Source organism: Notolabrus celidotus, chromosome 18, assembly GCF_009762535.1.
Source record: "Notolabrus celidotus isolate fNotCel1 chromosome 18, fNotCel1.pri, whole genome shotgun sequence".
In the NCBI taxonomy this organism is placed as follows: Eukaryota; Metazoa; Chordata; class Actinopteri; order Labriformes; family Labridae; genus Notolabrus; species Notolabrus celidotus.
In genome coordinates this window covers 30,715,423-30,738,132 of record NC_048289.1, presented here as the reverse complement: position 1 = coordinate 30,738,132, position 22,710 = coordinate 30,715,423, and the positions used below count along the sequence as shown (strand labels likewise).

At 40.0% G+C, this 22,710-nt stretch overlaps 2 protein-coding genes across 3 annotated transcripts in view; one reads left to right on the top strand and one right to left on the bottom strand.

Annotated features, from left to right (window-relative positions):
- LOC117829823 (protein HID1-like) overlaps positions 1 to 7,635 on the bottom strand; it is a 23,230-nt gene extending 15,595 nt beyond the window's left edge. Inside the window, exons 1-4 of the mRNA XM_034707531.1 lie at positions 7,458 to 7,635; positions 6,245 to 6,394; positions 3,946 to 4,116; positions 2,636 to 2,758 (exon numbers count right to left, since the gene is read on the bottom strand). Coding sequence (XP_034563422.1) covers positions 2,636 to 2,758; positions 3,946 to 4,116; positions 6,245 to 6,394; positions 7,458 to 7,523 — 510 coding nt within the window. The 5' untranslated portion in view covers positions 7,524 to 7,635. The remainder of the gene's footprint in view (positions 1 to 2,635; positions 2,759 to 3,945; positions 4,117 to 6,244; positions 6,395 to 7,457) is intronic.
- Positions 1 to 22,710, top strand: part of LOC117829824 (urokinase-type plasminogen activator-like) — a 24,686-nt gene extending 1,976 nt beyond the window's left edge. Inside the window, exons 3-13 of one of the 2 annotated variants that reach the window (XM_034707533.1) lie at positions 12,920 to 13,082; positions 13,162 to 13,468; positions 13,555 to 13,659; positions 13,740 to 13,893; positions 18,382 to 18,479; positions 18,556 to 18,606; positions 18,692 to 18,890; positions 18,969 to 19,120; positions 19,208 to 19,348; positions 21,399 to 21,547; positions 21,637 to 22,710. In XM_034707533.1, coding sequence (XP_034563424.1) covers positions 13,026 to 13,082; positions 13,162 to 13,468; positions 13,555 to 13,659; positions 13,740 to 13,893; positions 18,382 to 18,479; positions 18,556 to 18,606; positions 18,692 to 18,890; positions 18,969 to 19,120; positions 19,208 to 19,348; positions 21,399 to 21,547; positions 21,637 to 21,831 — 1,608 coding nt within the window. In that variant the 5' untranslated portion in view covers positions 12,920 to 13,025 and the 3' untranslated portion in view covers positions 21,832 to 22,710. Of the gene's footprint in view, positions 1 to 12,803; positions 13,083 to 13,161; positions 13,469 to 13,554; positions 13,660 to 13,739; positions 13,894 to 18,381; positions 18,480 to 18,555; positions 18,607 to 18,691; positions 18,891 to 18,968; positions 19,121 to 19,207; positions 19,349 to 21,398; positions 21,548 to 21,636 lie in introns of those variants that run through there. The other variant, XM_034707532.1, reaches the window with a different exon arrangement.

Here is a 22,710-nt window from a genome sequence, read left to right as displayed (position 1 = left end):
GATAAATATTTGATGTCTGTATGAAAAGCGTAGAGTTAGAGCAAGGTAGCGGTTAGCCTAGCTTTAGCATTGAGGCTGCAAACAGACTTAATGCTAGCTAGTTTAGAGAACTTATTTTGTCAAAGAATACTTCCACCAAAAACAAGTAAAAACAGTGTAATTTGAATAATATAACATGTTTTTTAACCTTTTTATAGCTATTTTATGAAGAACAGCTAACTTAGCCGCTTAGAGCTACTGTTTATTATCTCTATCTGTGGATGAATCCAGCAGAGGGGAACAAAAGAGGTCAGCTAGCAGTCCCTCCGTTAATTTGGAGGTTAATTTGTCACAACTACTCATCTTGAATTAAAAATGAAACAGCTAACGGTTGAGAAATAAACTTTTACAGAGAGTGGCTAATTAGCTATGCAGCTAACTAAATCAAATAGCAATTTCTAGCTAGCTTAAGATTCAAGAATCAAACTCTATGACTCCTTCTGTTGTACTCCGATCACACACAAGGTTTAAACGAAGTGGAAACAAACTGTAATGTTTAAATTTGACGGCAGGTTAGCAAATGCAGTAAAGCCCCAAGCTAGCTTAAGATGCTAACAGTTTGAAACCATGTGAAGGCAGAGTGGTTTGTTTTTTAGCATCACCTGGTCAGATGTTTGTCTTTGATTGTTTAAAAGTAGATTAAAATAGTTTAATTGAGATTCTGGAGACATCTGCAGCTTTATTTTCTGTTCCTGTCAAACTCTAAGATGCTGGAGCAGCTAACAGTACAGAACAGAGAAGACATCAAACCGTCTGCTAAAACTACATTTAATTTAAGACTTCAAATTTGACTTTTTCATTACGTTTCAAGGTTTTAAAAAGAGACTCATGTTGTTTGTTAGTGAGCTGAAGTAGGTGTTCAATTTCCTTTTGGACAGAGCTAGGCTAGCTGTGTTTTCAGACAGACAAGGCATTTAATGCTTATGCTAGGCTGGGCTAATCACATTCAGACTCCAGCTCTGTGTTAAAAGCAGTCCTGAGAGGAGCTCCTTTTGGACTCTTTATCAAATCCTCCTCATTTAACCCTTCGTTCTTAAAGTCACTAAAGTTGCTCAAATCACACGTTTTTAGTCATGATCTCTGCTGCTCTCCTGCACACTGAAAGTCCAGCTCAGAGAAGTCTCTTTGACTCAGACTCAGACTGCACTTAAATGCCTCGTTGAAAAGGACTGAGTCTGAACAAGGAAGCACCTTGATGTTGGCTCAAGTGAACTCTGCGTTTTGCAGCTTTAATTCCCTTCATTTTTATTTGTTTGAGGCAGAATTTTGCATTTTTGATTTAGACCACAGTTAAATATTTGTCAGCCCTGTAGTGCAAAACACAACAACAACAAATCACAAAGCTCAACAACATTAACTTCTCACTAAAAAGGTAGGTTTCTGCTGTGACAGGATCATGGCTGATCAGACAAACGCTCTGTCCTGAAGCTAACGTCTAGTTTGTTGTTGGGTTTTGCATTTCAAGGGCACCTTAGTCACATATTAAACGTGACATATCATGCAAAATCGACTTTGTAATGGTTCTCTACTTGAAATATGTGTCCCTGTCTACAAACCCCCTGAAAATGAAAAGAATCCATTCTGCCCCTGTTCTGATTTCTCCACCTTTCTGTAAATGTGTGCTGAAAAGAGCCGTGTCAGTTTTCAGTGTTTTTCATACGTCACAACGCCATCCGGTCTGTAACAGGAAGTCAGAGCTCGGAGCTTGTTCAGCCCATAGACTGTATAAAATACAACTGAACCCCTCCTCCGTTTTTCATTACCTGCACACATGTGTGCTAACAAGGAGCTTAGGAGGGAGGCATGCTAGTTGTAGGCTGTCTTAATAAACACAAAGGTCGGTTTGTCTCCCCACGTCTGCAGATTTGAAGATCTAGTGGATGATTTTTAGTTTTCATGGAAAAGTGCTAGCGCTAGTTAGCATAGCCACATAGCTACATGTTCGTAGCTGTGTACCAAGACACACGTCTACATACTGACAATTAAAACAACAAGAATCACTAAATCTGTGACCAATGGTTCAGAAAGGTCCTGCTGCAGGCGCCTCTCCGTCAGGATCAGATTCTGGATCAGATTCAGAGGGTTGAAGTAACGTGATCTCTGAGCAGCCGTGTATATTCAGCCAACATGTAAACATTAGATCAACGTGCTGGACAGCCGAGGCCACACCCACTTCCTGAGGGGGCGTGGTCAGAGGGAAACAGCCTGTTCTGAGGAGGGCTGAAGAAGAGGGCATTTCAGGCAGACCAAAACCTGATTTCAAAGTGTTTTTTTGAGCATAAACTTTAAAGACATGTTTTGGGGACCTCTTAGACCAATATATATTGATGGAAAAAAGCGTGATATGTCACCTTTAATATCAGTGTAAAGAAGAGAGAGGAGGGGCGCTGGTGGCCTAGCGGTCCAAGTGCCCCACATAGAGGCCATAATCCTCGCCGCAGAGGACTCGCCGGGTCGACTCCCGGCCGGTCGACCATTCACTGCATGTCTTCCCCCACTCTCCACTCCCCACATTTCCTGTCTTTCTTCGGCTGTCCTATCTCATAAAGGCAAAAAAGCCCAAAAATATAAATTAAAAAAAGGATTGTGGACTCACCGAGTTGTTCTTCTTGTGACTCTGAGCGGTGAAGTTCGGACAGAAGAGCAGGTCAGCGACGGCTAGCAACAGAGACTCAGCCAGGGGTCGAGCTTCATCGTCGACGCCATCTTCATTCAGACGCTGCAGAATAAAGAGTGATATGTCAGATTTGAGGTTTTAATTCATAGTTTTTCTGTTGTTTTGTAAACATTAAAAAGCCAGGGAAATGTTAGCTTAGCATATAATTAGCCTGGAGCTTTAATGTTACCATGAATCTGTCAGGGCACTTCCAGGGAGTCTTGAATAAACCTGACATAACTTGTTCATCCTCCCTCTTTAAAAGTGCTGGAGGGTGTGTTTTTATTTTACCACACACTGACAGTCAGGTTAGCTTTTCCCTTCTTTTCAAGCTTTTGTGCTAAGCTAAGCTAACTAGCTGTTGAATGCAGATACATATTCACTGAACTTACAAAAACCAGGCTTCTGTCTTCTGATCTAACTCTCAAAAAACACACAATTAACTTCATTTAATGTCCAAAAATTAAAAATAATACAATCATGTTTCCTATCACAGCCTCAGAAATGACAGTATCTTCATTTGTAATCAAATTATAATGTCTAAGCCTGAATACACTGGCCCCAAAGAGAAGCTTAATAAATCCCTAAGACAAATTAAAGTTGTAACTGTAAAAATAAAGACAGTTTCAGTGGTTTCTTTTCTTCAAATGGAGTCAGTAGCAGTGTTTCCCCGTCAGACTGAATTCACACAAACATGCAGCAGCTCTGCATTTTACCTCAGTCCCACACTTTAATTAAGGGACATTCAATCCCTCCTTAATTCAACCAGTGGCTGCAGGGAAGGGGGGGACACAATATGGGCAGTGTTTGCACCGCGGGTCCCCAGCAGACCAGGTAACCAGAGAACCAGAGAACCAGCTGCCTCCAGGAGGGAGAGGAGGAGGGGGGAAGAGGACTGACCTCTGCAGCATCAACAGCAGCAACAACAGTCTCATCTTACAGTCCAGACCCTGAACCAGAGCATCACTTTGGATTATCTGAACTGAGACTCTCAAAGGGATGAAGATGCTCGGATGTCTTCAGAGCTGAAAGGCTGCTGATGGATTTGACCCTGCAAACTGTGCAGAGTTTCCAACAAGCAATATGCACAACCAAAGATGGAAGAATGAACTATTTTAAAGGGCCAGTCATCCTGAAATACATCTTTAAACAGCTTTAATGTGAAGTAATCATTGAAAAAAACAGCCGGTTCTGTAAACACTGACACAGTTTACAGCCAAAGGTGACATCTAAGCGTCTCAGAGTCCTACCCCTGCTCTGCCAGCTCCGGGCACGGTGGACCAGAAGAAACCTCTCCAGTCGGCGTCCTCGAAGATGTACGGCAGGACTCGAGTGAGCAGGCGGGTGCAGTTCAGGATGATCTGACGCTCCTTCTCTGTGGGGCAGCCGGAGTCTGCACCCTGGACCAACCTCTCCACGGCCTGGGAGGAAACACATGCAGACATTAACGCTGTGTTCAGTTTGTGCAGTGAGATATTATTTCTGTCCTGCATTAGAAACCAGGAGCAGGTCAAACTGTCTCAGAGGAATCATGCTCTGTGACTACAAACCTTCCACTTCATTGAATTCAAGCTTTTTCAGCCAGGTCACTGTGCAACTCTAAAGAAGTGTTGTGTTTTCAGAGCATGAGGAGAATCAAAGGCTGCCTACATTTCTAACCTATGAAGGATGATGTCTTCAGGGCCCAAGCATCACGCCGTGCAAGGACCACCTTTTTTCTTTTTCATGCAGCCCACATTCAGAATACCTAAAACAGAGTATCTAAAAGTTTGATCCTTTGTTGATCTTGTGAGTGTTTCATGCAGCAAAAAGGAGAGCACACAGACTTTAATTTTAACCTACATGGATGATATCTGGTGTGCATATTAACAATGTCAAGACTGACATAAAAGCCTCTTGCAGCCATATCCAGAACTCAGCAGAAGGTCTGCATGTTTTTTGTGATTTACAGGGTCCATTTTTGAAGAAGCTTCTTATGGACTCTTTATCAATCCCTCCTTATTTTGATGTTTGTACTGAAAGATGCTAAAAGTTGCTCAAATTATCAAGTTTGTTGTCATGAACTCTGCTGCTATCCTGCACACTGAAGGTCCAGCTTAGAGTTGTCTATCCAATACAGACTGCACTTAAATTCCTTGATGATAAGGACTGAGTCTGAACGGGGAAGGACCTTGACATTAGTTAAAGTGAGCTCTGCGTCTTGCAGCTTTAAGTTTTCTAAGTTTACTTTGTTTGTTTAGGTTTTCACAAAACACAAATAGAAGTTTGTTCCACCTTCATTTCTCTGAGCCGCCTGTTGGTCAAAAGTAACAGTCTCAAGATGTGAAGCCAAATATTTACCACACCTGTATCTAAAAATCTTTAAGGCATAAGGAACATTCAATTAAAGGTTATGTAGACATAAAATAAAATTCTTCTTTGCAACTCCTGCAGGATGCAAGGTTTTAGACTTGTGCTTCCAAAAAAGGCAAACATGCATGCTACAAAGTAGGAAACTACGGAAGAGGATTAGGGCCACTGAAAAAAAAAAATGAAGGTCAAAATTCTGAGAATAAAGTCAGAATTCTGAGATTAAAGTCAGAATTCTGAGATTAAAGTCAGAATTCTGATTTCTGAGAATAAAGTCGAATTCTGAGATTAAAGTCAGAATTCTGAGATTAAAGTCAGAATTCTGACTTTAATCTCAGAAATCAGAATTCTGAGATTAAAGTCAGAATTCTGACTTTAATCTCAGAATTCTGATATTATTCTCAGAATTCTGAGATTAAAGTCAGAATTCTGATTTCTGAGATTAAAGTCAGAATTCTGAGATTAAAGTCAGAATTCTGAGAATAAAGTTAGAATTATGAGAATAAAGTTAGAATTCTGAGATTAAAGTCAGAATTCTGATTTCTGAGATTAAAGTCAGAATTCTGAGAATAAAGTTAGAATTCTGAGATATAAGTCAGAATTCTGACTTTATTCTCAGAATAATAATAAAAATAAATAAATTTGACTTTAATTTTTTTTTTTCAGTGGCCCTAATCCTCTTCCCTAAGAAACTGGTCAGATACACCAAATAAAACATTGTTATAGTTTCCATCAACCTGTAAACTAAAAGAAAACAACTACAAGTTGCCTGACTGTATGAAAGCGATGTTCAGAAACTCTACGGCCCCAAAACCAGAAACCAGAATCCAAACTCAGACAGATACAAATATGAGGAAAAGAAATGATAGAACCTCACATAATCGTACAAAATGACTCAAATGAGGCAGAAATCAAGCCTGAATTTCCTCCTTTAACTTTCTTCCTGTAACTTTAAACCAGGAGGAGCAGTGATGGATTACAGAGTACATGAAACTCTCAGTCAGTTCACGATGTTGATCTTCTTCACTCAAATGACCTCTGACCTTTACAACAAAGAGGCGTGTGACAGTTCACGGGTGGGAACAACAAACAGCAGCATTCCTCCGACTCTGACGGTGTCCAGGATGGACTGAAGACGGTGGAGGACGAATATGACTGAGTGCATAAATCAAGTAGTAAATAAAACCATCACTAGCTTACCTTGTAGCAGAGGGTTGCCAGGTTGGATGGAGATTCCTCTCTCACAGCTCGGATCTCAGCCGCCGGCACCAGAGCGAAAACATCCTGCACGTTTGTGGAGGTGTCGGCCCAGAACTGATCCCAGAACACATCGTCTGTGGCTTCAACAGGCTGCAGGAAGACACACACACACACACACACAAACTACAGTATCATCACCTCAGACCAGAGCCGCCATACCGCCAAGCTCTGACCTCCACATGAGCACCAGCTGTGATTCTGCACTCAGTGCTGCATTTATTATTCATCACACAGCTGCTAAATATATCAGATGAAAACAAGGAGTAATATAACTCTGTTCATGGGCATGATTACTCCTTACATGTGCTCAGTTTGCTGTAAAGTCTGACTTTATCTGCAGATTTTTTTCTTTGCATTTCTGCAGGAAGATCCCAGAGACAAATAATCAACCATCACAATAAGAACTAATCTGATCTGAATATAAGAATCTGATCTGTTAGACATTAAAAAACTGGACATAAATGGTTCAGAATAAAAAAACAACAACCTAAGTAAGATACAACAAACTCAAATAAAGACAGAACATGATTAAACATTTATTTTCTCTGTGATCTCTTGTCCTGAAATGAAAGATACTCTCATGTTTCAACCTTGGTTTTTAGTTTTGCAAATGACTCATGCATTAAATATGTGAATTGATTGTTTAAAAGTTGCAAGAAACTGCTAATCTGACAGGACAATGGACTATTGTTCTGCTGCATCCCAAATTCAACATGAAAACAGAGCCTGGAGGTTCTTATCAGCTGTATGTGGGGAGTTCTACATTAAATGCACCTGTCATGGAAACACAAACCTGCTCTCTGCTGATTTAATAACTTAATTCAATATATTTCAAGTACTTTGGACTCATTTTACTAAATAAAGAAGATATTAGAGGGAACCAGATGATCTAAACACCTGAGAGAGGTGTTTTCAGGGACTTTAAAAGCACAAATATTAAATAAAATGAGACAAAATCGAGATGAATGTTTGTGAATTGACTGATATTATGAATTATACACCAGTTTGAGTGTTTTCCATGTTGCTCCTCTTCACTTTGTGTCATCTGTTCTGCAGGTCAGCCTACCATCTGTTACACTAACTTTGTGCATTTAAAGCACACACCTCCTCTAACCTCTCTGATGTGTTCAGGGTCTCTCAGGGAAGAACTAACCTGTGTTTTGGTTGTGAGCTGGATCACAGCTTTCCTGAAGTGAAGTTTGGTGTCCGCGTTTCCCATTTTGTGTCACGACTCCCCTCCAGCTTGTGTGGATCCGTGTTAACGCTGAGTGTCCGAGGAGGAGGAGGAGGAGGATAATCTCCCTCATCACCACTGACAGCCGCTCTGCTGCGTTCAGGGGCTGCTCGGAAACTACAGAGTCCAAGCGGAAATGTGTCAAATGAAGCTGTTTTATATTATTTTATTATTTATTTATCTTTTTTTTAAGACAGGAAATACACGTTTATTAATTGTGCAACAACATGTAATAATAATAATAATAATAATAATAATAATAATAATAATAATAATAATACATTGTATTTATTACACACTTTACATTCTGAACAAATCTCAAAGTGCTACATGACATATTAAAAGGGAAGCAAGAATAAAAACAGGGTTAAAAACAGGCAGTAAAATGCAGATACTTGTTAAAAACAGTGTAGTGAAATAATAAATGTAGATGTCAAACCAACATATCAAAAACACATTTTTAAATTATCACAAACTATAACAACACAAAATAAAAACATAAACTAACTTAAACAGAAAAAAAATCATCTAAATAAAGTCTACCATATTTAAAAATATTATAATAATGGTTTCTGTGTTGCCCCTATAAAAGATTAATAGCCAAACAAATAAAGAAAAAAGAAAAAGAACAAAATAAAGCACAGAAAATGCAATAAATTTAATAATATTTAATAAAAGGAAATATAATTAACAATTAAAACACCAAAAATGTGTTATAAAAATACAAAAATGAGTCATAGGAGGCTAAAAAATAAATTAAACAAATTAAACATGTCAAATGCTTCTACATAGGTAACCTTAATAATATTCCACAACATATTCCTTTACTTGTCTGCTTTTACCAGTACTGTAGCTCCTGTGTACAATTCACTGTTGTCCATTTTTCAGTATTTTTATTTATGTTATTATTATTTTTGTACAAGCTGCGCCATACGAATCGCCCCTTGAGGGATTAATAAAGTTGTTTGAATTAAATTAAATTAAATATTTAATTTAATCAATATCCGTCTAAGTCTGCTCAACAGGTGTTTGTAAATTCCGACTGTCCTCAAATGCAACATGAACCAAGCAGGATCCAGAGTTAAAGACTTCCGGGATCCCAGTGTACATATTTGCTCTCTCTCCACAGTCATTGAATGTAATGTTTTTATTTACATTCAGGTGCAGTCAGGATAAATGAGAAACAACAGTGTTTAAGGTAACACTGTGATGTTGTGGGAGCAAGTTATTACCTTGTGCATCTCAAACACTGTCCATCATTATGTAGTGCATATAAAGATGGTCGACATGACAGCTCCCTAAAAGTGAAGCCAAAACATTAAGAGCTCCCCCTGCTGACTGGCTGCAGAATAGATCATGAGTCAAAAAAGCCACATTAGAGATTTTGGAGAATAAAGTCATAATATTACAAGAATAAATTCCTAGAGAAAGAATTTAAAATTTGTTTGAAAAATGTTGTAAATGTACAATGATAAAGTCCTAAATTTATTAAATTAAAGTTGTAATTTTAGGAGATTAAACAAACAATATTCTGAGAATAAAGTTGCATGTTTAGAAGAAAGAAGTTGTAATTACATGCTAAGATTAATCGACCTATAAAGTTACATAAAGCAGGATATCAGAAGTGCAGCCAGCTTCCTGCACATGCATCATCTTGTGATGTTTCACTGAACAGCGCTTGCAGAAGCGTGCTCAGGACGTGTCGAGTCGCACACCCTTCTTCTGAAAACACTCAATCACTTGAAACCATGAGTGTTGTTCCAAGTTCCAGCTGTGAGTTGCGTAACATTATCCCTGGAAAACTTTGGCTAACGGGACCGGACCAGGAATGCCCAAATAAGCTCTTCCCTCTTTGACACTCGCTCTGCTCATTCAGTGTTATCATGACTACACGATGACATAAAGCACGCTTCCTCTGCAGGGGAATCTGAAACTGTAGGAAGCGTGTGAACACGACGAAAACAAACGTAGCTTAGCAGCAGGATACAAAACTTTAAATGTGCCTCATGGGTCCCACACGAGCAGCAAGAGAGCCTTCTGTTTGGAGGCCCCAAAACTGTAGCTGTCTTCATGCTGCAGGTTTAAGGTGTGATAGTTACATCCAATGGAGGGACCAAGTCTGATGTGTGAAACTTTATTCTTTATTGAGATCCCCATTAGCTTCCTCAGTGGGGTTGATGGTCTAACTGGGGTCCATGCAATGAAACACACATTCTTAAAATCATTTAAAGTCCCACAGTATCCATAAAACAAAAATGCAATTGCAACCTTTTATAAAATCAGTGTCTCAGCAAATAAACAATAAGTAGAAGTTAACTACAAAATTATGGAAACAAAAACTAAATTGTCACTAAAACGTGGCACCAAAAATTAATCACACCAAATTTGAATAACAGTGATTAAATCTCTCTCTCTGTCTGTTTTTAAAAAAATGTAATCAAATTTAAAACTCTTTGTTTTAATCCTGATTTTAATTTGGAGTCATTTTATGGCCTACATAATAATAATTAATAAAAAGATAATAATTATAATAATAATAATAATAATAATTGTATTTATAGAGCACTTTTAAAAACTAAGTTACAAAGTGCTTTTCATGGGCAGCAAAATAAAACATGCAGTTTGTAAAATCACACAAGGCAAGATAAAGACATTATTTTAAAGACGTAAAACTTAAAAATATATTTCTTAAAATGTTAACTCAACTAAAGTAAAATAAAATTGTAATTGAATTTTTAAGTTGATTTAAAAAAAACTAACTTTCATAATTCCCACAGTGTCCATGAAACAAAAATGTAATTGCAGCCATTTATAAAATCAAAAAAGGAAATGCAAAATAAATGAAGTGTCTGAGCAAATAAACAAGAAGAAGAAGTAAACTACAAAATGATGGAAACAAAAACAAAATTGTCACTAAAACGTGGCACCAAAAATTAATCACACCAAATTTTAAAAACAGTGATTAAATCGTTCTGCCTTTCAGTTTAAAAATGACTCACACTGTCTTTTTTTTTTTTTAATTTAATCAAAGTTAAAACTCTTTTTTTTAATCCTGATTTTAATTTGGAGTCATTTTATGGCCTAAATATTAATAATTAACAAAAAGATCATAATAATTGTATTTCTAGATCACTTTTAAAAAACAAGTTACAAAGTGCTTTTCATGGGCAGCAAAATAAAACATGCAGTTTGTAAAATCGCACAAGGCAAGATAAAGAATTTTTTTTATAAGGCATAAAACTCCCCTAAAATAACTCTAACAGAATAAAAATATTAAAAAAATATATATTTCTTTTTTTTTCAATCATATTTTTATTGGGGGGTTTAAAAAAATAAATAAAAAAAACAACCTACAAACAAACAAACAGGAATATAAATAAAGCAGCTCAGACATTTTACTAAAGGACACTACTAGAAAATATAAGATACACAAAACAGGTTATACATCTTACAAATGTTAAAGGTGGACCAAGAAGATGAAAAAGTAAGTCAGTCGGTTAAAATATATTTCTTAAAAATGTTAACTCAACTTAAGTAAAATAAATTTCTAATTTAATTTTTAACTGTTCTGTTCATAACTTTTATGGACAGAATTTCTAGGCGCAGCCAAGTGGCGGGGGGTTTCCGGTTCGGTGGCCTTGGGATTCCGTCTCTGCTCTTTGCAGATGATGTCGTCCTATTGGCTCCATCGAGCGGTGACCTCCAGCTCGCGCTGGGACGGTTTGCAGCTGAGTGTGAAGCAGCGGGGATGGGGATCAGCACCTCCAAGTCTGAGGCCATGGTGCTCAGTCGGAAAAGGGTGGCCTGCCCTCTCCGGGTCGGAGGGGAGTCTTTGCCCCAGGCGGAGGAGTTCAAGTATCTCGGGGTCTTGTTCACGAGTGAGGGGAAAAGGGAGCGGGAGATTGACAGACGGATCGGGGCGGCGTCTGCAGTGATGCGGGCGCTGTACCGGTCTGTCGTGGTGAAGAGAGAGCTGAGCCAGAAGGCAAAGCTCTCAATTTACTGGTCAATCTACGTTCCGACCCTCACCTGTGGTCACGAGCTGTGGGTAGTGACCGAAAGAACAAGATCGCGAATACAAGCGGCCGAAATGAGCTTTCTCCGCAGGGTGTCTGGGCTCAGCCTTAGAGAGAGGATCAGGAGCTCAGACATCCGGGAGAGGCTCAAAGTAGAGCCGCTGCTCCTCCGGATCGAGAGGAGCCAGATGAGGTGGTTCGGGCATCTGGTTAGGATGCCTCCCGGGCGTCTCCCTGGGGAGGTGTTTCGGGCATGTCCGACTGGGAGGAGGCCACGGGGAAGGCCCAGGACACGCTGGCGAGACTATGTCTCTCAGCTGGCCTGGGAGCACCTCGGTATCCTCCCAGAAGAGCTGGTGGAAATGGCCGGGGAGAGGAGTGTCTGGGCTTCCCTGCTGAGACTGCTGCCCCCGCGACCCGGACCCGGATAAGCGGAAGAAGATGGATGGATGGAATTTTTAACTTGATTTTAAAAAATGACTTTTATAAATCCCACAGTGTCCAAGAAACAAAAATGTATTCGCAGCCATTTATAAAAATCAAAAATGGAAATGCAAAATAAATGAAGTGTCTCAGCAAATAAACAAGTGGAATTAAATTACAAAATAATGGAAACAAAAACAAAATTGTCACAAACACATGGCTGAAAAAATTCCAAACAAGAAAAGTTTCAAAAAAATCTGAAAAGTCTGTTTTTTTAATCATGATTTTTAATTTAAAGCACAATATTTGAATGTCTTTTTATTTTCTGGAGCTTTTTTTGTCTTTTTCCAACATGTTGTTATTTTTTAATGTTTTAAAAATATGTAGAATTTAATCTGTTTTTAAAATAAAAATAAAAATAAATAAATCAAGTTTGAAAGTAGAAGAAACACAATCAAACTTTCTGCACTTGGTCACATTTTTCTCTGAGTTAACACCGACTAACATGCTACTTTCTCACTTTTAAAATTCATAATATTTTGAATGTTTCTGACTCTTCTGACTCTGACCCTGTACCTTTAAATTAAACCAAGCCCACACAGGACTGAAGCTTCTTCCTCTTATGGTCATTATAGGAGCATCGCTGCATCAGTAATCCAACCTGTGGGTTGATAAAATCCTTACAGTGATAATCATGCTTTACAGTAACAACCTATAACTCATATAGACTCATTTAATCCAGAGTTAGTTAAAAATCAAGCGTGCAAACAGCTGCGTGTCTGATCACCCTCCACAGCTTCCAACATGCCAAAGTTACTGAGCAGTGAGCAGAGGATTAGATAACATCGATTAACGCAGATTACTCACTCGAACGCACTGCTAACAAATATTTCTTCACATCAAATCAGCCAATCAGGACTCTCCCTCCTCCTCCCTGTGCAGGAATACAAAACAGAGAAGACCCCGAGGAGATTCTCACATTCAGCTCTGTGCATGCACGCTCATGCTGCTGGGATTTTAATCTGTGCAGAGAGACGACACGGCAAAGATGAGAGGGTTTCAGGTTTTGATTTGCACCCTTGCAGCTCTGTGGACGGCTGACGCAGTAAGAGAGGTTTTATCTTTTATGCACTTAATGTTGCTTTTAATTTCATGTGTATTTATCAGATTGTTTTTACTTCCAGGGCCTGCTGAGAAAAAGAAGACAACTGGAATTTTCTGGTTTCCTGTCCTCTCATTCGTCTTCTCCATCGTCCTCATTCTTGTCCTCTCATTCGTCCTCTTCATCATCTTCATTCTTGTCCTCTCACTCGTCCTCTCCATCGTCTTCATTTTTGTCTTCTCACTCGTCCTCTCCATCGTCCTCATTCTTGTCCTCTCACTCGTCTTCTCCATCGTCCTCATTCTTGTCCTCTCACTCATCCTCTTCATCGTCTTCATTCTTGCCCTCTCATTCGTCCTCTTCATTCTTGTCCTCTCTTGATACCTCAGGTGAGAAACTCTGCTCCTCTTCAAGTCTCCAAAATATGTAACATCAGGCTGTAACGCTGAGCACAAGGTGTGTCTTTCTTCCTCAGGTGGGATCTGTCTGAACGGAGGCACCTCCATGCGGTCCCTGACTTCTGGTGATCACATGTTCTGTTTGTGTGCTGACGGCTTTGAGGGGACCCGATGTGAAACAGGTGAGAAGCTCGAATGCAAACCAAACTCTCCATTCATCTTTTTTGACACTTCTAATCTGAACACCTCTGTGTCCCTCCAGTGAAGAGAGGCGCCTGCTATGAGGGCGTGGGATTGTACTACAAAGGCACGACGGCTATATCACAGAGTGGGCGAACATGTCAGGAGTGGGATGCAGACACCAGGGAGCGATACATGACTTCAGATGTCAATGCAGGGAGGCACAACCACTGCAGGTAAGTGAATGCACCTCCAAATACATTGATGATGATCATTACGCCTTTGTAGTATCATGTTCTTTTCCATGCCCCAAACTCTTGTGGAGTTAATTCGAAGGACATACTACCATCATGACTGAATCAAAGTCACGATGAACCTCAGAGTCCTAAAAATGAACGGGAAAATTCCTGCTTCATTCTTTCTCCTGTAAATCAGGGAGGAGCTGAAATATTTGAATGGCCTCAGGTAGAATAAAAACTCCTGTGTGGTCTGCAGAGCTCCTTTTTTGGTCCTACACTTCCGCCTCGTAACTCTCAATCATCAGGAAGACATTTTTTAATGTGAGTGACAATATTAAAGGTGACATATCACGCTTTTTTCATCAACATATATTGGTCTAAGAGGTCCCCAAAACGTGTCTTTAAAGTTTATGCTCAAAAAAACACTTTGAAATCAGATTTTGGCATGCCTGAAAAGTCCTCTTCTTCATTCCTCATCAGAACACTCTGTTTTCTCTCTGACCACGCCCCCTCAGGAAGTGGATGTGCCTCGGCTCTCCAGCACGTTGATCTAATGTTTACATGTTGGCTGAATATACACGGCTGCTCAGAGATTGCGTTACTTCAACCCTCTGAATCTGATCCAGAATCTGATCCTGACGGAGAGGCGCCTGCAGCAGGACCTTTCTGAAGGATTGGTCATAGATTTAGTGTTTCTTGTTGTTTTATTTATCAGTATGTCGACGTGTGTCTTGGTACACAGCTACGAACATGTAGCTATGTGGCTATGCTAACTAGCGCTAGCACTTATCCATGACAAATAAAAATCATCCACTAGATCTTCAAATCTGCAGACGTGGGGAGTAAAACCGACCTCTGCCAGAAAGGCAGCAGGACCTTTTATGAAGGATTGGTCACAGATTTAGTGTTTCTTGTTGTTTTATTTGTCAGTATGTCGACGTGTGTCTTGGTACACAGCTACAGCTACAGCTACAGCTACAGCTATGAACATATAGCTATGTGGCTATGCTAATTAGCGCTAGCACTTATCCATGATAAATAAAAATCATCCACTAGATCTTCAAATCTGCAGACGTGGGGAGTAAAACCGACCTTTGTGTTTATTAAGACAGCCTACAACTAGCATGCCTCCCTCCTAAGCTCCTTGTTAGCACACATTTGTGCAGGGAATGAAAAACGGGCGAGGGATTCAGTATTATTTTATACAGTCTATGGGCTGAACAAGCTCTGAGCTCTGACTTCCTGTTACAGACCGGATATTGTTGTTACGTAACAAAAACACGGAAGTCTGAAACGGCTCGTTTCAGCACACATTTACAGAAAGGTGTAGAAATCAAAACAGGGGCAGAATGGATTTTTTTCATTCTCGGGGGGTTTGTAGACAGGGACACATATTTCAGGTAGAGAACCATTAAAAAGTCAATTTTGCATGATATGTCACCTTTAATCTGATCAGATTATAACAACTGCAACACAACAGCACACAGGCAGGAGAAGGTAGATTTACAGAGGAGGATTAAAGTCACTGAAAGAATATTTTGGAGGTTAAAATTCAATCATTTGTAAATGTTTCATTCTGAGATGAAAAACTAAAGAATTCTGACTTTAATCTCAGAATTCTAACTTTTATACAAATATTCTGACTTCATTCTCAGGATATCAGAGTTCTGAGATTAAACTAAGAATTCAGAGATTAATGTCGGAATTCTGAAATTAAATTCCGAATCAAAGTCGGAATTCTGAGATCAAAGTCGGATTACTGAGATTAAAGTTGAAATACTGAGATCAGAGACAGAATTCTGAGATTAAAGTAAAAAAATTGAGATTGCAGTAGAAAGTCTGAGACCAAAGTCAGGATGCTGAGATTAAAGACAAATCCGAGATCAAGTTCAAAATTCTGAGATTATAGTAAAAAATTTGAGATCAAAGTCTGAATTCTGTGATTTAAATCAGAATACTGAGATTAAATTCGGAATTCTGAAATTAAATTCCGAAATCCAAGTCAGATTTCTGAGATTAAAGTCGGACTACTGAGATCAATTGCAGAATCCTGAGACCGAAGTCAGAATACTGAGATTAGAGACAAATTCTGAGATCCAGGTCAGAATTCTGGGATTTTTGCATAATTCAGAGATTAAAGACAGAATTCTGAGATATTCTGAGATTAGAGTTAGAATTCTTAAAAAAAAAAAAAGGTCAGAATTCTCAAAAGAAAGAAAGAAAGATCCTGGGATTGTTGTCAAAGTTCTGTCTTTAACGTCTTGTTTTCTACATGTCAGCCCCAAAGCGCGCCAAATTCGACCTATCCTCAAAAATGGGCTCACTAGCGCCACCTAGAATTTTTGAAAACCCCTCCATACATGCATGAAAATGAATACGCATATTAATGGCATCAGGACGCACAAAAAAGCCTCTTACACCCATATTCGAAACTCAACAGGAAGAGCGCCACCTAGCTTTGAAAATTAAAAATGGTGTATACTTTTAAGATCTCAGCCTAGGGTTTTTATCCAATTCAGTCCAAACAATGCACATTCTACAGTAGACACATTGACGATTCAAAGTTGTTAGAGGCATACTGTTCAGACTAAAAATGTGGGCGTGGCAGGCTTTCAGGCGGTGCATCAAATGCACATATAGGTTTGAATATGAAGAATGGCGCCCAAATAAGGGTGCATACTTTTAAGATCTCCTCCTAGGGTTTTTCTCAAATTCAGTCCAAACAATGCACATTATGTAGTAGACACATTGACAATTCAAAGTTGTCAGAGGCATACTGTTCACACTAAAATTATGGGCGTGGCAGACTGTCAAATTTGGAGCTTTTCTTGGCAATCTGCCAAAAACTTGGAACTTTAGCACCACCTAAGGGACACAGGCGGTATATACTCTTGGATCTTGCTTTTACATCATGTGTTGGCTCATATCAGGTGGTGGCTCACATGAGGCGTTGGCTGCAGGTGTGCGAGGGCCCGTTCATCGCCGCTTGTTTTTATTTATTTCCTGTCCTTTCAAAAAAAAAAACGTTGGCCCTTATTCTGGTCCGTATAAATGGCTTCTTAAAGGTGACATATCATGCAAAATTGACTTTTTAATGGTTCTTTACCTGAAATCTGTGTCCCTGTCTACAAACCTCCCGAGAATGAAAAGAATCCATTCTGCCCCTGTTCTGATTTCTCCACCTTTCTGTAAATGTGTGCTGAAACCAGCCGTTTCAGACTTCAGTGTTTTTCATACGTCACAACGCCATCCGGTCTGTAACAGGAAGTCAGAGCTCGGAGCTTGTTCAGCCCATAGACTGTATAAAATACAACTCAATCCCTCCTCCGTTTTTCATTCCCTGCACACATGTGTGCTAACAAGGAGCTTAGGAGGGAGGCATGCTAGTTGTAGGCTGTCTTAATAAACACAAAGGTCGGTTTGACTCCCCACGTCTGCAGATTTGAAGATCTAGTGGATGATTTTTATTTATCATGGATAAGTGCTAGTGCTAATTAGCATAGCCACATAGCTATATGTTCGTAGCTGTAGCTGTAGCTGTAGCTGTAGCTGTAGCTGTAGCTGTAGCTGTAGCTGTAGCTGTAGCTGTAGCTGTGTACCAAGACACACGTCTACATACTGACAAATAAAACAACAAGAAACACTAAATCTGTGACCAATCCTTCATAAAAGGTCCTGCTGCCTTTCTGGCAGAGGTCGGTTTGACTCCCCACGTCTGCAGATTTGAAGATCTAGTGGATGATTTTTATTTATCATGGATAAGTGCTAGCGCTAGTTAACATAGCCACATAGCTACATGTTCGTAGCTGTGTACCAAGACACACGTCGACATACTGACAAATAAAACAACAAGAAACACTAAATCTATGACCAATCGTTCAGAAAGGTCCTGCTACAGGCGCCTCTCCGTCAGGATCAGATACAGAGGGTTGAAGTAACGTATATCTCTGAGCAGCCGTGTATATTCAGCCAACATGTAAACATTAGATCAACGTGCTGGACAGCCGAGGCACATCCACTTCCGGAGGGGGCGTGGTCAGAGAGAAAACAGACTGTTCTGATGAGGAATGAAGAAGAGGACTTTTCAGGCAGACCAAAATCTGATTTCAAAGTGTTTTTTTGAGCATAAAATTTTAAGACATGTTTTGGGGACCTCTTATACCAATATATATTGATGAAAAAAGCGTGATATGTCCCCTTTAAACACCAAAATCTAAGGAGGCCCTGAGTCTCAAATTGTTCTTTCATTGCTGACGGCTTGAACTGGAGTCAAAGCGTTACCCCTCAGACTTACTTTGAATGCATTTTAACTTTTACACACACAATGTGATTAAACAGTCGTTTGGTTACACTGAACCTTAATGCTTTCTGTGAAGCTGATTGAAAAACAGTTTTAGGGCCTGAGTAAAGAACTCCATGTAAGAGATCTCCTCAGTGTGACATGTTTTATAGTTTGAAGGATTTGATGTTTTTATTTCTCTCCAGAAATCTCCTCCTTAAGCGGCGTCCGTGGTGTTACGTGTGGAAGAAACAGAAGCTGAGGTGGGAGTATTGTGACATTCCTCGCTGTGGCGTCGATTCATGTACGTGGATTTTCATTTGAACGTCTTCAGAGAAAATCTGTTTGTTGCTTCATGATGTTCTTTTTTTGTTTCATAGTCTCAGCCCTGCCTTCTCCTGCACCCACTGAACCAGAACAACCAGAACCAGGTGAGTTCATCAGAACACTGAAACTCAATGCATCTCCTTCCATGTTTCCTCCTCTGACTGTCCTGACTGGGATTTCCCCCCCCAGCTGCAGAGTCCACATGTGGCGAGCGCACCAGAAGAAGGCAGACTAAGATCGTGGGTGGAACCATCTCCACTGTGGAATCTCACCCGTGGGTGGCTGCCATATTCTGGCGTGGTAAATCCAAGGAGAAGACTTTCCGCTGTGGGGGGAGTCTGATCTCAGCCTGCTGGGTGCTCACAGCTGCCCACTGCTTTCCCGACGGGTAGGAAGTGATGTCACTGACTGTAAGCACAGCAGGTGCAAAGCAACAGATGCTGATGGGAGTGGGTTTGTGTTTCAGATCCCACACCAAAGCGCACCGCTTCTCCGTCAGCCTGGGGAAGAACGCGCTGAATGAGACGGACGTGGCTGCGGAGCAAACATTCAGGGTGGAGGAGATCATCATGCACGAGGACTTCGACAACAGCGAGGGGAACTTCAACAACGACATCGGTATGAAGTCATCGTCTGCAGAGGCTGCAGCATCCGTCATGTTGTGTAATCAGAGTAATGACTTCTGCTTTTCTTCTTCTTCTGCAGCTCTGATTAAGCTGAAGGCCAACAAAGGGAAGTGTGCAGAAGAAAGCAACTTAGTGAAAACCATCTGCCTGCCTCCTCCTCTGCAGAGACTCCAGCCCGGTGACACCTGTGAGATCGCCGGATATGGGAAAGAGAAATTTGGTGATTATTGTCCCGTGTTAGTGAACATACAGCAACTTAACAGGGCTGTGACATTATCTGGAAAAGGAGTACAAGAATAGAAACAGGATGGAAATTGTACGAAATGAAGGGCAGAAGAAGAGACGATAAAGAAGAATAGGAGAAAGGAAGGACTTCGATGAGAATGAGGGCATGAAAAGGAACAAGGAAAGATAGAAAAAAGATGAACAGACTCACTCCAAACTTGATATTTTAGAGGCAAAATGACAGAAACCAAATATGAAGCAGGGGCCCTGCGGTTCCTGAAAGAGTCTCATTCGATTTTTCTGATTTAAAGGTGACATATCACGATCTTTTTCATCAACATATATTCCTCTAAGAGGTCCCCAAAACATGTCTTTAAAGTTTATTGCTCATAAAAACACTTTGAAATCAGATTCTGGTCTGCCTGTAAACCCCTCTTTGTCAGCCCTGCTCAGAACAGGCTGTTTTCTGTGTCTGTGCCTTTAAATGAGAATGAGCTCTCTGACCACGCCCCCTCAGGAAGTGGATGTGCCCTCGGCTCTCCAGCACGTTGATCTTTACATGTTGGCTGAATATACACGGCTGCTCACAGACCCGCGTTACTTCAACCCTCTGAATCTGATCCAGAATCTGATCCTGACGGAGAGGCGCCTGCAGCAGGACCTTTCTGAACCATTGGTCACAGATTTAGTGTTTCTTGTTGTTTTATTTGTCAGTATGTCGACGTGTGTCTTGGTACACAGCTACGAACATGTAGCTATGTGGCTATGCTAACTAGCGCTAGCACTTTTCCATGAAAACTAAAAATCATCCACTAGATCTTCAAATCTGCAGACGTGGGGAGTAAAACCGACCTTTGTGTTTATTAAGACAGCCTACAACTAGCATGCCTCCCTCCTAAGCTCCTTGTTAGCACACATGTGTGCAGGGAATGAAAAACGGAGGAGGGGTTGAGTTGTATTTTATACAGTCTATGGGCTGAACAAGCTCCGAGCTCTGACTTCCTGTTACAGACCGGATGGCGTTGTGACGTATGAAAAACACTGAAAACTGAAACGGCTGGTTTCACACACATTTACAGAAAGGTGGAGAAATCAGAACAGGGGCAGAATGGAGTCTTTTACTTTTCAGGGGGTTTGTAGACAGGGACACAGATTTCAGGTAGAGGACCATTAAAACATTTATTTTGCATGATATGTCACCTATAATAGACAAAATGACAGAAACCAAATATGAAGCAGGCGCCCCGAGGTTCATGAAAGAGTCTCAAATTTGATTTTTCTCATTTAAGATCAGAAAATCTCTTAAACTTGAGATGGCACTTTGTATTTTATGATTTTTGTACCATGCTTTCTGTGGATTTGCATTTGTTGCAGCATGCATGGTACCGTACAAACTTCAAATTTGCAAACTGTGAAGGGAAGCGAGAAGGAGAAGAACGTTGAGAAGTGCAAAAATCTTTTCAACTTGGGATATTTTTAAATACGTGACACCTTTGTTGAATTGTTCTGCTGTGAAACGATGGTATTCATTTTTCTTTGGGTCTTCAAATGGTCTGAAAACGTCTCACATTTTATTTTAGAGGTGTTCAGGGACCCTGTGAAAACTGACAAAACATTTCCAGGACTTTAAGACTCTTTGGACGGACCTGAAAGCAAATTTGACTCTGAGTCTAGATCCCGTACAAAATAAGAAATATGGATTCAATAGTGGATTCAGATACAGTGTTTTAACATCAGTAGCAGCCGTTTTTCTTGTTTACATCAAAGCTTTAACCTGCTTTAATTGGCCTAAACTGAACCCGGACAGAGTCAGATCTGACTGAACTTGTAGGGCACAAAACATGAGCTTGTAAACATGTCTGGTTTCCTGGAGCTTTAAGCTTTGATTATTTTAGTGCACACACTGTTCTGTCCCTTAAAGGTCAAATTGAAACTCCCAGCAGATCTCAAGTGGAGGAAATTAGAGAAGTAGAAAGCACTTTAAAGAATGTAATGAGTTCCTTCTGACTACATGTCTCTGGTTTTAACACTTCGCCTCCTTCCAGGTCTGTGGTACCGGTCTCAGTTCCTCCAAGAGGCTCAGGTGAACGTCTTCGCCGACGATGTATGTCGACACGAGGATTATTACGAAGACAAGATCACTGATAACATGTTTTGTGCCGGTCGGCCCGACTGGAGCCAAGACGCCTGCGAGGTATTCACAACAAGTCCAAACTCGACCGGTGTTTGATTCCACGGATCGGTGTGTTGTCTCCTGTAACGCTGCTTGTCTCTTTCCTGCAGGGAGACTCTGGAGGACCTCTGGCGTGCGAGGTGGGCGGCAGGCTCTTCCTGTTCGGAGTGATCAGCTGGGGAGACGGCTGTGCTAAAGAGTTTCGACCCGGGGTTTACGCCAAAGTGACGAACTACAACGGATGGATAGAGGAGAAGACGGGGCTGTCGTCCATCACTGCGGGGTCTATGTACCCTCAGAAGTGAGAACGTGGACGGTTCCTTTAAAAGAACTGGATGTATAAAGATGTGCAAGCTCTCTCTTTGTAGTGATGAAGCTAAACCTTGAACTTAGGTGAGCATTTCACCTTTAATAAGCTATCTCACACAGGCACAGTTATCCTGTGATACCCTTGAGTACCGCTCTGTTGAGCTGCTTGTTTCTTTCATAAGGAAATGATATATTATCACACAGATGTAAGACTTATTCTTGAGTTTCTTTAGGAATAAAACTGTAGATTTTTTTAAAGCTTGTGCAGATATTTTTGTTGATATTGTAAAAAATGTTCTATATTTTTTATTCAGTTCATTTAGATCACTTTGCATTGTTTTGTACTGCAGGAATAGATGTTAGTGTTATTTTTACTGAGAGAAAAACATGCTCAACAAATTGTTTTTTTAAATTGCGTTGTAATTAATGTAAATATTTTTGTACTTTTACATTTTGTCTGTTTTTAAAAAAATGCCTGAGTAAAAAGAGAAATGTATAAAATGCAGAAAATTCTTTAAAGTTACTTTATTTCTCCAACTGCTTCTCTTAGCTATAAATTGATATAAATAAACTGTTATAAATCTAAATTTCTCCAGTCATTATTTGATTTTATGATTGTACAATTCTGAAAAATTTGTGAAATGCTATCTCAGTAATGCAGAGTCCAAAGTAACATCTTCACAGTATTTGTTTTCACATTTTGAGTGCACAAATCTGAATTTATAAGAAGCTATTACTCACTTGCTGTAACCTATACAAAAACTCTAGTATTGTTTAGTCAAGCTGTTTTGATTCTTGTAAATACTGAGCTTGATATTATTATTTTCTTGCTGTTATTAAAGTGGCCACAAGAGGGCGGTAATGTGGTACAAATA